The sequence below is a fragment of the Momordica charantia genome (assembly GCF_013281855.1).
Source record: "Momordica charantia cultivar OHB3-1 chromosome 1 unlocalized genomic scaffold, Mcharantia_2.0 BLBB01000001.1, whole genome shotgun sequence".
Lineage (NCBI taxonomy): Eukaryota > Viridiplantae > Streptophyta > Magnoliopsida > Cucurbitales > Cucurbitaceae > Momordica > Momordica charantia.
In genome coordinates, this window is record NW_028275157.1 from 22,218,471 (window position 1) to 22,233,687 (window position 15,217).

At 34.3% G+C, this 15,217-nt stretch overlaps 1 protein-coding gene and 1 pseudogene across 1 annotated transcript; one reads left to right on the top strand and one right to left on the bottom strand.

Moving 5' to 3' along the window:
- The first annotated feature begins 1,779 nt into the window (after window positions 1-1,779).
- CPL1 (C-terminal domain phosphatase-like 1) lies at window positions 1,780-9,363 on the top strand. The gene is made up of 13 exons (XM_022286527.2): window positions 1,780-2,541; window positions 3,250-3,726; window positions 4,128-4,338; window positions 4,497-4,654; window positions 4,764-4,834; window positions 4,983-5,088; window positions 5,199-5,282; window positions 5,689-6,252; window positions 6,406-6,469; window positions 6,710-6,837; window positions 6,940-6,993; window positions 8,001-8,097; window positions 8,561-9,363. The coding sequence occupies exons 1-13, from the start codon at window positions 2,266-2,268 to the stop codon at window positions 8,689-8,691; spliced, it is 2,421 nt and encodes an 806-aa protein (XP_022142219.2). The 5' UTR covers window positions 1,780-2,265; the 3' UTR covers window positions 8,692-9,363.
- Window positions 9,364-11,827: 2,464 nt separating this feature from the next.
- On the bottom strand, window positions 11,828-14,776 carry LOC148213450 (uncharacterized; annotated as a pseudogene).
- Window positions 14,777-15,217: the final 441 nt, after the last annotated feature.

Sequence of the window (15,217 nt, forward strand, 5' to 3'; positions counted from 1 at the left end):
TTGGTCGGTTGGGGTGGTTTTTCGAGATATGATGCTCACCCCTAGTTGCGGGGGTCGAGGGACTGATTGAGGCACACACTTAGTTTTTCTAGGTTAAATCAAAACCAAACGAACCAAATCGAAAATTTTCGATTTGGTCGGTTTCGGTTCGGTTCGATCTGCTACAACCCTACTCACTTCCCACGACGGACCATCACACGGAGGAGCCTAGAAATATGTTGTTCTTCACCATAAGTGATTTTAAAGACAGACAATCAAATTAAATCCCTTTCTATTTACCTCAAAAGGACCATTCAACCAAACCTCCATCCTTGCCCAAAGAAATTGCAAATTCAATATTTTCTCAGTTTATAATGAAATTTTTTAGGTAATATTTTCTTTTGCGGAAAAGAGACAACTTTAGGTAGAACATACAAGTATTTGACTATATTTTAAATAATTATAGTAAATATTTGTAGTTATTTTTTAATAAACAGATATAGTTCCATATTGATTATAAGTAAATAAGGTTTTAGTTATATTAGTAAATAATTAGTATGCAACAATTTTAGATTAATCTAACAGTAAATTATTAAGATTTCGTAAATACACACTATTATATTATCGCATAAATAAGAAGGAGACACAGCATATAGTAGTTTAAATAAATTATTTAATCCAAATTCGAATAATAATGATTGTAGTTTTATAAAATATAAATAAAGAGGCATTAATTTTAAAATAATTATAAATTTTAGATAACTCATCTTTGATTTTTGTCCTGCTAATACAAAGTATCATATTTTTGTTGTTAACATTTTCGAAAGCACGTTATCTTTTACATTATGTTGAATGCATATTATTTTGTTTTTTAAATTGATTTAAAAAAGATTAATTTCGAAAATTTATAGTGATAATTTGCATGTAAAATATTTGTTGGAGGGTTTTTTTTTTTTTTTTCATAGCGTTAGAGATAACTTTAGATATATTGCTTTTTTTTTAAATTAATAATTTGATTCTGAAGGTTTATGCGTAATTTGCCAATATATTTCTTAAAAAATTTAATCTTGCGTCATGATTTGGTTAGACTATTTTTCAACTAATCTTTGTTCTTATTTATTTAGTGAGCCCTAAATCTATAAATAGTCCATATAAACAAATAAAATACTAACCTATTGTTGTATAATAGAATAAGTTCAATATGCTAATATAACATGGAAACTTGTTAGGTTCGATCAAATATGTGAAGTAAAACAAAATTTTTAAAATTGTACGAACAAAATTGAAATTAAATCCAAAATATGTTAACCAAATTAAAACCTATAAATTTACAATGACTGGATTGAAATAATTAAGCTTAAATCGTACCAAATTGACAATACCACATAATTTTTTTTTAACTTATACAAAATATCTGGTATTCTATTTTTATCAATACTTAAAAATCGAATTTATTTCAAATAGCACATTACAAAATAATTAAAAAAACCAAAGTAAATGGGATGATTTGGGTTGAACTACAATGTATTTGCTGAGAAGGTATGAATTTATTATAGCTAAAGAAACCCTTAATAAAAATAACACCCCGGGTCAGCTACGCCCCGGGTCAGCTAATTTATTACCGTAGTTGCCCCGTAAATGTGAAGAAACTAAAGCCTCACGTAATTATAGTTAACTGTAGAAAATAGAATTTTTAGGGAGGAAAAGAAACGTTTTTTATAAACAAATATAAATACGGATGCAGAGTAAGCATTTTAATTAGGTGTATTGCAGTATTAAATTAATAATTTATTTGAACAGTCTAATCTGCGGGAAGTCCGAGTGTGAAATTTTGACCTTTCGCTTTCTGGATCTAGGGTTTCATGTCATTGACGACTCCTTCGTTATCCCCAAAATACGAGCCCTAGCATTGCCACCACCCAGATGAAAAAAGTGTTTCCCCAAACCAGAAACCAGAGATCGAGTTGATTTTGAGTTTTTTTTTTAATTCTTTTTTCCCTTTTTTTTTTTGGTTGTTTGTTTGGTTCATCATCAATCAGGATTGTAAATTTTCCCACCATGGAAAAAAGAAGAACCCGAATCTTGGTTTGTTCTGTTGTTTCTTGACGGATCGGTGTTTTAAATTGGCAAAAAACTGGATCAAATCTAAAGCATTCTGGACGATCATGATCTTTTTAAAATTTCTTATTGCCTGGAAAGGAATTCATTGAAACCCATGGGATTATATAGAAACTTGACGAAATTTCCAGAGCCAAAAAGCCAAACAGTGACATATTGAGGAAGGAGATGGAGGGAAAAATGTATAAATCGGTGGTTTATCGAGGGGATGAGGTATTGGGAGAGGTAGAAATTTACCCAGAAGAAAAGAACGGCAACAAGAACATCGAAGTGAAGGAAATCAGAATAACTCACTTCTCGCAACCGAGTGAGAGGTGCCCACCACTTGCAGTGCTTCATACCATTGCGGCCTCTGGAATTTGCTTCAAAATGGAGTCAAAGACCTCGCAGTCACAGGACACGCCGCTCTATCTTTTGCATTCCTCGTGTGTCATGGAGAATAAGGTATAAAAACACAACTCAAAAATAACAAAGGACACCAAAAGACAAAGTAAGGTAAAAGATTGAAACTTCTTAGGAAAGGGAAAATCTGTATTCTAAAGCAAACTTTGTTCATCTTACAAGGACCAGAAACATTCCAATCATGTTGAGAAAAATGTCACCTTAATTGACAATAATGCTGCAATTTTTGCCTCACATTTTGTGAAATTTGTATGATCTCTGCAACTTATCCCCGATTGCCCTTCTAACATGTCTTCGTTAGTCCTATGCAAGAAAATGGGCATGCTTTTGATGGCAAAATCTCATTCGCAGATTGTAGGTTCATAAGAAGTTCATTACTTTCTTTCTTTCTTCCTATTTTCTTGCTTTATGTCTGGTTGGTGATATTTTTTTGAAGATTTTGTTGCTGGTAGTTTCAATATGAGAGTAAACGTAGGATTTTGCTCCGCAAGCAAATTAAAGCAATAATTTTAATAACAGATATCAACATGTTGCATGCGAGTACTTGTTGGCTCATGGAGTTGCGTTTTCAAACTTCTAATCTTTCTTATGTGGTTCTGTTATTTTATCTAGTTGGAAATTGGAAAAAATTTTCTGCATCTTATGGCATGTTGTTTTAGTTTTCCGCAATGGGATTACCTAATCTTCCTCAGTCCGTAGTCCTTGATGGATGTGTTTCAAAAACTGATGACTGCAATTTGCTTCAAACAGACTGCTGTGATGGCATTAGGAGTGGAGGAGCTCCATTTGGTCGCGATGTATTCTAGAGATCATGAGAAGCAGTATCCATGTTTCTGGGGTTTCAATGTTACAAGGGGACTTTACAATTCTTGTCTTGTCATGTTGAATCTTAGATGTCTTGGCATTGTATTTGATCTTGATGAGACACTTGTGGTTGCTAATACAATGCGCTCATTTGAGGATAGAATTGAAGCCCTGCAGCGGAAAATAAGCAGTGAGGTAGATTCTCAGCGTGCAGCTGGCATGCTGGCAGAGGTTAAACGATATCAAGATGACAAGATCATTTTGAAGCAGTATGCTGAAAATGACCAGATTATTGAGAATGGAAAAGTGATTAAAAGTCAATCTGAGGTTGTTCCTCCATTGTCCGACAATCATCAACCAATTGTTCGACCAATTTTACGATTGCATGAAAAGAATATCATTTTGACTCGAATTAACCCCCAGGTAACTAGGTTTAACCCAGACTTTGCTTGCAATTATATCTGTTGATTATGCAAGTACCACCGTATGAGACTGTACACTTGTTTTTCAGGACTTCTCATATCATACATATCGCCCTTTTCTAGTATCCTTCTGTTTGATTTTTTCTTGTTTTTATCAATCTCAAATTTTCTATGGATTGTAGACTGTAATCCTTGAAGGTATCTCGGTACTGATGTCATTTTCCTGGGACAAAAATAGGTTGAGTTAAGTGGTGCATGAGCTGTTTATATGATATTGCAGTTTTTATGTTTGTTGAAGAATGCTATCATTTAGACTCATCTGTTGCACAATGGAAGTACAAAATAGTTTATGAAATCATGGAATGACAGTTCTATTAACTAATCTACTACTTAATTCCATAGATTCGTGACACAAGTGTTCTTGTCAAGTTGCGACCTGCATGGGAAGACCTTCGGAGCTACTTGACTGCAAGAGGTCGCAAGCGTTTTGAGGTCTATGTATGTACAATGGCTGAAAGGGATTATGCTTTGGAGATGTGGAGGCTTCTTGATCCAGATTCAAATTTGATAAATCCTAAGGAATTGTTGGATCGCATTGTTTGTGTCAAGTCTGGTTAGTAAGTTTAATCCAACTCCCAAGAAGAAAAAAATCCCTTCCCAAACCAGTACCACTTTTCATACACATCTTACCAAGAGACTTGTATTGCATGGCAGTTTGTTATTTTTATTGTTGCTTTTTTTTTTAATATTGTTTTTGGTCCATATCATTAGGTTCTAGGAAGTCGTTGTTCAACGTATTCCAAGATGGCTTTTGCCACCCCAAGATGGCTCTGGTAATTGACGATCGTTTAAAAGTGTGGGATGAAAAGGATCAACCTCGTGTGCATGTTGTTCCTGCATTTGCTCCTTACTATGCCCCTTATGCTGAAGTATATTCCTATCTGCAGTTTAGCATTTCAGTTTGAAATATTTCTTTAAGAATCACACAATAATATTTTATCCCTTTTATCTGATGTTGCTGTTTTTTCTTTTCTGTAGGGAAATAATGCTGTCCCTGTTTTATGTGTAGCAAGGAACGTTGCCTGCAATGTTAGAGGTGGTTTCTTCAAGTAAGATTCAGAAGACTGCAAAAGTTCCTTATACACATCCTGCTTATTCTTAATATTTTCTAATTAAGGTTTTAGCTCTGGAAGGTGGTCCAAGTTGATGCATGTTCTCATTATTCTTTTCTTAATCACGACCTTCCATTGATTTCAGGGAATTTGATGAGGTCCTTCTGCAAAAAATTTCTGATATTTCATATGAGGATGGTGCCAATGATATTCCCTCTCCTCCTGATGTGAGCAACTATCTCGTTTCAGAGGTTAGTCAGGATTTATTCTCAAATGATTTTCCCTAAAATAATGGTGGAATCTGCCAGTGTTTCTTGACTTGTTAAATGCTTCATTCTTTTCCCTTCGTTATGTTTCTCAGGATGAATATTCTATTTCTAACGGAAACAGAGATATGCTTACTTTTGATAGCATGTCAGACATGGAAGTTGAAAGAAGACTGAAGGTACTGAAAAAGACCGGTCATCGGTTGAGGTCATAAGTGAACATTCAGTAGCGTATAACAGGAAACTAATTAGGTCCAGGAAAGTGAATGATATATCTTGTACAACATATTTGTTAGGAGGAATGAGTTGGTGCTTAAATTTTCAAGTTGCCCTGATACATTCCAACAATATTTAGTCATTGTGTTTGCATAGTACTCCAATTTAAGATCTCTCTCTCTCTCTCTCTCTCTCTCTCTATATATATATATATATATATATATATACACTCTATATATATATATATATTCTTTCTTTTTTTTATCATTGTATGGATATTGATAGATAGATAGCTAGATATGGATATAGATATACACCCACAAACGTACACACATATATGAAAAGGATTGCTCTTCCATCTTCCCACAGGATGCATTTTTGGCTTCTTCAACTATCACTACTACAGATCCACGAGTGTCTTCTCTTCAATATACAATGGCTTCTGCTTCTAGCTCAGTTCCACTTCCACCAAAGCAGGGGTCAATGCCATATTTTCCGAATATGCAGCCTCCCCATGTCAACTCAGTGGTCCATGTAGCCCCCACTGAACCAAGTTTGCAAAGTTCTCCTGCTAGAGAGGAGGGCGAGGTACCAGAATCAGAATTAGATCCTGATACGAGGCGGAGGCTCCTTATATTGCAACATGGGCAAGATACAAGAGAACGTCTACCAAGTGAACCTTCATTTCCAGTGAGGCCTCCTCCATTGCAGCAGGTTGCTGGTCCGCGTGCACAATCACGTGGAAGTTGGTCTCCAATGGAAGAAGAAATGAGCCCACGGCAATTAAGTCGGACTGCACGCAAAGAGTTCCCTGTAGATGCAGAACCGATGCGGGAGAAGCATAGGTCTAATCATCCTACGTATTTCCCCAAAATTGAGACTTCCATTCCACCAGATAGAATTCCTCACGAAAATCAAAGATTGTCGAAAGAGGTAATTAGATAATGATTCTGACTTATTTTCTTATGAAGATCTCCACTTTCGGCTCCTCCTTTTTTCAGGGGTGGCAAGAAAAGCTACTATATGATTTTTCAGGGCTCCTTTTCTTTTTCCTTCTCTTTATTTTATTTATTTATATATATGCAGGCTTTTTATAGAGATGATCGTGTGAGAGCAAGTCGTAGGTCATCTAGTTATCCTGCTTTCTCAGGTGAGTCATGTTTGACATGCTTGTGTGTCCATTTTCTAAATCTTGTAGCTTCTGCTAGTTTTTTTGTTTTTTTTTCCTTTTTATCTTCCTCCTTTTTTTCTTCTCGTGTTAAATGCTCAGGGATCTGATAATCTTTGTTTGTTTTTTTTTTTTTTTGCTATCATCTTGTTAATAATTATCGTGTTCATTAATATTTCTATTCATTGCGGTTATTCTACATTCTGTAATGCTTTTTTGCAGGTGAGGAGATTCCAATGAATCAATCATCTTCAAGAAGCCGGGATATTGAAATTGAATCTGGACGCTCCATTTGGAGTGAAACTCCTGTTGGAGCTCTACAGGAAATTGCAATGAAGTTTGGCACCAAGGTAATCCGATATAATCTTCCCATGATAGATTATTGTGGTTTTTAATTTATCCTTGCATTGCACCCTCCTCCATCGAGTCATTAACAATTGAAAAACTTACAGGTGGAATTTAAGCCGGCGTTAGTTTCCAGCACAGAACTACAGTTTTCCATGGAGGTAACTTATGACTTCTACCTTCATGTGTTTTTTAGTTTTTAAACTTTGATCAGAATGTAGATTTTTCTTTCTTTTTTTTTTTGGGAATATATTTTGGACAGTTCAATGCCATAAGTTATCTACACTGTTGGAGAGTTTTCTGCTGCTCTCTAGTAATTGTATCTTCATTTTAAACTTTGCCTTATTTAGGAGCAACTGGATTGCAACAAAATAATGTTTAACATTACTAAAAAATTCTTCCATTAGTGGAGTTCGTGAACCTTCGCCTTCGGTTCTGTCTGTGTGCTTGGAAGGAAAACTAGCAATTAGTTTCCACAAATTAGCTTATTGCTGCATAAAATAACGTCTTCAGCCTTTATGAAGGGTAGAAGTAAAAGTGTGATTGGTGAATATATATTGAGAAATAGAAGTGAGTAGAATAGGAACGAGAAATAGATTATGGAAAAGATAGGCCGAGACTGGAAAAGTAAAAGAGGAAGTGAATGTTTTCTGGTTTGGCAAGAAGTGGGAAGATGGGGAAAATTCTAGGATTTTTATTAGACTCAATTCTCACTTTTTAGTGTAAAATCAATAAATCATCAATTACTCGAACGGACCCATTTCATGTTAATTGCCTAACTGAGAAATTTAAGCATTTGATAAATATTTACGTTTCCTTATTTTTTATCTTTTTAGAATTGTTCCCAAAATTGTATTTGAATTTTTGAAAAAAAAAACAAGTTTCTTGTTTATTCTCATTCCTAACATAATTGAGTTTCGTTCTTTTTTCAATAAAACAAAAACAGAATTATATATATTTTTTATTATAAAAGAAAAAACAAGAAAGAAGAAACAAAAACGTTACCAAACGGGGCCTAAATAAAACTAGATTTGAGACAATGTCAAGTAAATCTCCAATAAAATACAGGATATGATCTCAAATTCCTATAAAAATCATGAAAAGTTATTATATGCTTGTCTCCATTTGTTCTGATTATAGAGTATGTACTTGTTGCTTACTTTTGTAGGCATGGTTTGTGGGAGAGAAAATTGGTGAAGGAATTGGTAGGACAAGAAGGGAAGCTCAGCGACTTGCTGCTGAAGGTTCTATAAAGAATTTGGCTAGTATGGTCTTCTTCCATTCTTTTTTTTTTTTTCCACACCATTATATGTTTAGAACATTTGTGTTTTCGTATACTGTTTATGTTATACCTGCTTTTTAGCTGTTTGCTGAAATCTAGCATGAAGATATTGTTTCTTCAAGATACCTGCTTTCATGTACGTTACAATTATTATATTATCTAGAATATCCTGTATATAATGATTTAAGAACATGACAATTGACTGCAAGTTTTATCTTAGATCAATAGGGAAAATTCATTGCCATTTTAATTTCTAGAAGGTTTTTTCTTAGAATTGTCTTCTGTATTAAGGCGTCTGGTGTATGAGTTTAAATTGCAAGCTTGAGTTTTGATGTGAAATGACTGGTCAAGTGTTTAAAACTATAAACATTTTTCTCTAATTTGAGAATGAATATGAAAATGAGCTCCTACGGTGAATCTGGCTGACATAATAACATGTAATGCAGACATTTATGTATCACGCTGTAAGGCTGACAATACATCTGCAAATGATGTAAACAAGTTTCCTAGTGGGAACGATAATGGACCTGGAAAACGACTGAAGCTGGACTATCCACGGACATCTTCCAAAAACTAAATATTCCACAAATGCTTGCTTCTGTTCCATGAATGGCCGCCATATTTGTTTGACCCTATTGAGCATGTTTCAACATATTCGAGGTTAAGGCCACCAAGACAGCAGTTTTGGCCTTCTGCTATCAAGAAGCAAATTGCAAGATAGATCATCTTATGCCTTCATTCATTTCTCCACGTGACATGACTGTATCCCGGTGAAGTTCATACCTAGGATCCAGTTGCGGCATCTCCATTAACCTGTATTTTTAATCTCGAGATACCGAGATGAGGGATGAATATCTGCCTGCTTTAGTTGAATTTTCCCTCCCATCAAGCTGAAGTCCTTACTGTTATTAGGTGGCAGAAGACTGAAGTTCATGCTCTGCTTTGGCGACTGGTTCACATGTTTGGGCGAACCATATATGTTGGCCGCTCAGATTTCATTTTTTATTTTATTTTATTTTATTTTTGATGTGTTAATATTTATTTGATTGAGCACAGTAAGAAAATTTGCTGGTGTTCAGGAATGTTTCCTTGTTCTGCAGACTCATATTCACAGTACCTAACCCCCCTCACTAAACTAACAACAGCTAAGGCACCCCCCATTGATGTTCCGAACTCGAGAATGATGTAGTTGATGGTAGAGTTGTATAGCCAGTTCTTCGAATGCAATTTCTCACTGGTTTTTATATAAGATAGATGGAATTGTGAATCCCCCATACCCCATTTTAGGATGGTTTGAACAAAACATGAATGTTGTCACTAGTAGCCTAGGTGCGCCTAGGCCTTATGGCCCACCTATTGTGCCTCGCCTTGAAAAGGCAAGGTGATCTGAATGAGGCGTGCGTCGTTAGAAAATTCGAAGCCTGGGCTTTTGTTTTTTGTTTTTTTAAAATAACGGGGTCTGTTTAATTAAATGGAAGGAATAGGATGATAACCGCCGCACGCCTTTTCCGATTTCCAATCTTAATTTGATTTTTTCTTTTTAAATGGAAAGAATCTCAACCGTATCGTCTTCTTCATTTCCTTCCCATGCACGTAAAAAACTCAACAGTCACTTAATCCTCTTCGTTTGTCTATTCTTTTCTCTATCCTCTTCGTTCTTTTCTCTATCTTTATTTCTAATTTTTTAATTCTCCAATCTATAACAGAAAGTGCATATCTTTCCCTCTGTTTCTATTCTAATCCAAAACAGCAAGCTCCGACATCAAAGTTATAGTATTCAATTTGTAAGCTCTTTATCTATCCCTTCTTTACTTTCTATTTCTCCAATCCAACACTATTTTCTTCAACACGGGGTGATGTTTCGAGAGCTGCTGGAGTAGAAGAACATGCCCATCATTTCAGAGCAAGTACGTCAAGGTCAAGAAATAGGACTATGGCTGGAGCTTCAAGTTCTTATGAATCCACACAGCCCACACCCATACAATCACACCCATACAATTGATTGATGATGAAGATTACATCGAGGAGGAAGATGCAGATGGCTACAAGTCTAATGATGGAGAGGATGAAAATGATGAAATTGAAGGACTATTTAGTGATGATGAGTTTGATCTTTAGATTTTTATTTTGAACTATCATACTTATAGTCTTATACTAGTTTAGGACCATTTTCATGTTTTTATAGACCATGATTCTTTATGCTAAGAGTAGACTTATGATGTTTTCTAATCTTACTTGACTTATATGTGTTTTATATGTGTGTATATATATATATATTTATTTTTATATATAGTGCGCCTCGCGAAAAAAGGCCCGCACTTTTTTTTGCGCTTCGCGCTTAAGCTCCAGAGATCTATTGGGCTTTAGTGCACCTCGAGCTTTTTAAAACATTGAGTAGAAAAACAGGTTTTAATGGCGGTCATTGCCCGTCATTGAAGGGATTTAATATCGGGCACGTGTCCGACATTAATTCGAGTGTTATTGTAGCTTTTCATGTCGGACAACTATCAATGACGGGCGACGCCCGATATTGTAGGTGACCGCTATTGTTTTCTATGATGACGGTCTTTTATGATGTCGGTCCGATATCTATGTTAGTGTTATTGTGGCATACAATGTTAGTCAACAAATTTGTCTGTCATTAAATGTTCGTCATTAAATGTCCGTCATCAAATGTTCGTCACTGAATGTCTGTTATTAAATGTTCGTCATTATATGTACGTCATGATATGTATGTTAGTGTTATTGTAGCATACAATGTTAGTCAACAAATTTGTCTGTCATTAAATGTTCGTCATTAAATGTCCGTCATCAAATGTTCGTCACTGAATGTCTGTTATTAAATGTTCGTCATTATATGTACGTCATGATATGTTCGTTTTCAATGGTGAAAAATACTGGTCATTGTTTGGGTAATAATTTAATAAAAAAAATTGTTGGTTGCTCACGTGCGCTAACCAACAACCTTTCCCTATTTCTCCACAAATCTCAATATTGGTCTTTAATATGCAAGTACTCACCCAAAACACGTGTGTCCTTTCTATACAAAAATCTTCTTATTTTTATACATAACTCAATAGAGAATAGAGATTTCATACTAATTAATCAAACATAACTCAAACAAAAGAATGTAAAAATTTCTTTCAGCATGACCTCTGCTAGAATATATTAAACCACACCTGAAGTATAAGATATATGTAATTAACCATAATAGTAACAAACAATCTTTCCTCCTAACTCATAATATGTACAGGACCTTCTCAACCTATGGAGAAATCACAATAGTTTTTTTTTTTTAAATGCAAGTACTTAATCTAAACATATGTACTTATAAACAACTTTCTCTTAGATAACTCAATACATAGACAATAAAGATTCAATTCTCATTCATCAAAACATAACTCAAACAATAAATGTCAAAATTTCAGCATGACCTCTACTATATATTATCCTAAAACTACAACTGAAATACGATAACATGTAATACATAACTAAACATAATAGGCAAATGACCATCAGCCTCTCAATAAACTACATTAAGCAACGTATCCAACACTTCTATACATGTAACAATAATTGAAATGGGACCACCTGTCCCTCCACAAACTACATTCAGCAACATTTCTACACATGTAATATAATGAGACCACCCGTCTCCAAAAAAAACTACATTTAACAACATTCAATATTTCTAAATGTAATGGGACCGCCCGTCCCTCCACACAAACTAAATTCAGCAACAACAATCCTAATATTTCAATTCTACTAACACAAAAAGTAATCCAACTAGTTTAACATCAAACAAACAAAATCCGTAAGCCCACTCAGTTCGAACCTCGTCAATTTCTTCTTGGCGATATATACTTTTTGTGTTAAACTACAAAGACGGAAAGATGATACTAGGATAAGAATCCATTTGATGTAAACACATAAAGATAGATAATTATACGTACAAGTTCACTGATGAAGGTGCTAGAATTTTGCACTATTTCTCGTAAATACTTCTACACATAGTAGCCGCACTCTACGGATTCTAATTGACGAGGACACTACATATATAAAAATGAATAAAACACAATTACGAGTTACATATAGAAGATTTATATGCAAATTTTATGATGTATAAAATATAGTGAAACACAAATTTACCTTTATAAGTTTCCACATTGTACTACCACGATGTCGAATAGAATGTTTGGCTTTCTACATTTTCATTGATCTAAGTAGTTTGAAACATTAGAACAACATAACTACAAAAATTGATTACAACACTATAAAAGTTGAAAACACTTACGTTAGCATGACTCCTCGAAAATCTGCTTGAACTTTACTTTGTAAAGAGTCCAAGATATACACACAATTCTCTCGTAAATGGATAACAATCAACATCCAATGACAACTATTTATAACCAACATCCTAATATTATCACTTATGAATAAAATAAATAATGCATAAGTAAAAACTATATAAATTGCTAACTTACTCAATGCGGTAAGGGATGAGTACTAGTTGTTCCAAGTTACCCATATCTAACCTGTCGGCTAGACTTTTTGAACGGGCTTCTTGAGACTTTATATCTGAAGTAATGGTTACTTGGTCAACTATCAAAAAAGTTTTTGTTGTCTCAGTCTCACATACATCCCAAAGTTACCTAGAAAGATAATTATAAAATATTAAAAACCATGGTTAAGGAAAATGAAGGTGTGTAATAGATTTTATATACTTACGCAATATAGGAGAGCACACACATATAACCTATTTCAACAATGTCGCAATAATGCATGATGTCATCACGTGGTTCATCTCCTTTCCAAGGATGTCAGTTGTTTATATTAATTTGAATCATCTCATTCCATTCCATTGACTTATTGGCATATTGGTTTAGGAGCTTAATAGTTGTGTTGATATCTGCATGCTTAGACCTTTTTGTAGTGTTAGAAGAAGAAACCTATAACAAACAATATTTCAAACTGAATTTACAAAAATATATATATACAAACAGTTCATTTAAAATGGTAAGAAGACGTACCTTTATCTCCTTAGTCACAACTACAAGTTTGCGAGGTCATGCCACAAAGCTACCAATTGTTTGATTTAATGTTTCAATCTCGCCCTTCACAGGAATGAGTATCGTAACATCTTCTCCCATGACAATATCTACCATTACTCTAACATTGTCAACCCCTAATGACATTCCTTGAATGATTGGACATTGAACATCATTCTCAAACATCGTGCCTACGGCAACAATATTATCCACTGATCCAATAGCTAGGTGACATGGCTTCCCCTGTAAAATTTTAAATTATAAAAGCTTATAACAGTCCCACCTTATGGCTAAATGCTGAAATTAAAACAAATTAATAATTATCTTTATTGATAGTCCATCTGAGACATTAATTTCTTCAACCTCCTTTCCTTTTTGGCCTTTTCTTTGCGACGTTACTCTCTTGAGCTATGGATTTAGTTGGTTGTTGTTCTGGAGTATTCATTTTAGGTTGGTCTCGAGGTTGTGGACCTAATTTTGACTTTCCTTGAACAACATTTTTTGATACATATGGTGAAACAAACTCACCCACTCCCTTTATACGCCTTCTATGTTCAGGTGTGTCCAATGCTTCCGTTAAAATGTCTTCTCCCTTGTGTAACTCAGTCAACTCATCCTGGTACAAACATTTATTATCACACCATCTAAATCTCATTGAAACATAAACCAAGTAAACTTACAATTCGAGCTGCACATTCTCTAGTAGCATCATCAAAGTACTCATTATTTTTTCATTTTCGTGCTTCTTTCCATAAAGTCACACGATAGGAAGGATCGCCTGATATAGGAATATATGTATAATAATTAGCATAAACACATTAACGATCATAAGACATTTAATTTAATTACTACAACTTACTAATTCATGGGAAAGATTTGCATATCCCTTACGGGAGATGTGATGATTATACGTGCATTTTGCCCTTCGTTCTTTCTGGACACTACTAAGCTCCTATGAAACATAAGACATTTAATTTAAATTACAAATACAATTCCAATCAATTTAAAAATATATTGGTATAATGTAGGTACCTCCCACTTTTTACTTAGTCTAGAATTAACGAATCAATTCCAATCTTCTTGATCATGTGAATATCTTTCAGGAGGAGCCTCCAATACAGATCGGTTGTCTTTGAATGGAAGTATGTATGTTTGAGTTAAGGTTGTCTTGAAACTTCGAAACTTCTTTGAGGCAGATTGAAGAATATTATGTTTCGACCTATAGTCCACCACGAATGACATCTGTAATGAAAATCACAAAATTGTTAGAAATCAAATAAAGTACAAAAGTTTTCTACCTTTGATTAAATTTCTATACTACTCATTATTACACAGTCAAAAATTTTATCTTTGAGTTCTCGAGGAACTTCTTTCCAATGGTTGTAAGTACTAGAATTTGTTGTCTAACACAAACGCCAATTAAGCTTTGCATTTTTTAGCATTTTCTCCGACTGGTTGACCCTTGTCATTATATTCAATTACCTTTCGTTCCCCTGCATTTCTTATGCACGCCAACTTAGACATAGTGGTTGGACCTCGTCGGGCAACTCTCATGATCCCAACATTCATAGCAACATTACCTTCCTCTTCACTATTGCTACTCGAATCATCCATTGAAAAGCTCTGGAATAAAAAAAAAACAAAACAAAACATACTATCATAAAATATATTAAATCAAAATATACATTATTTCATAAATATAGTAGATAAATTACATGCGACATGCCCATATTTAATATTTAAGTATTAATCCATGTACCATCACAATCATTCATAATATATGTATGATTGTTGGTCAGGAATTTCATCACTGTCATGAAATGTGTCAATATTGTTTCCTCATTGTTTTTTTGTCCGACATTATTTCCTCTGTATTTTTTTTTTGCTTTGTTCGTATGAGGATGATGATTTTCAGAATTGGTTCTTGCTGCTGTTCTAAATTTGTCTAACCAATCTATCATGACAACACAGTTTTTACTTTTTTATTACACTAGACGAAATATATAAAGCTAGGGGCGGGTTTTTATTTTTAGGCTTCAAGTGATCAGGAAGCCA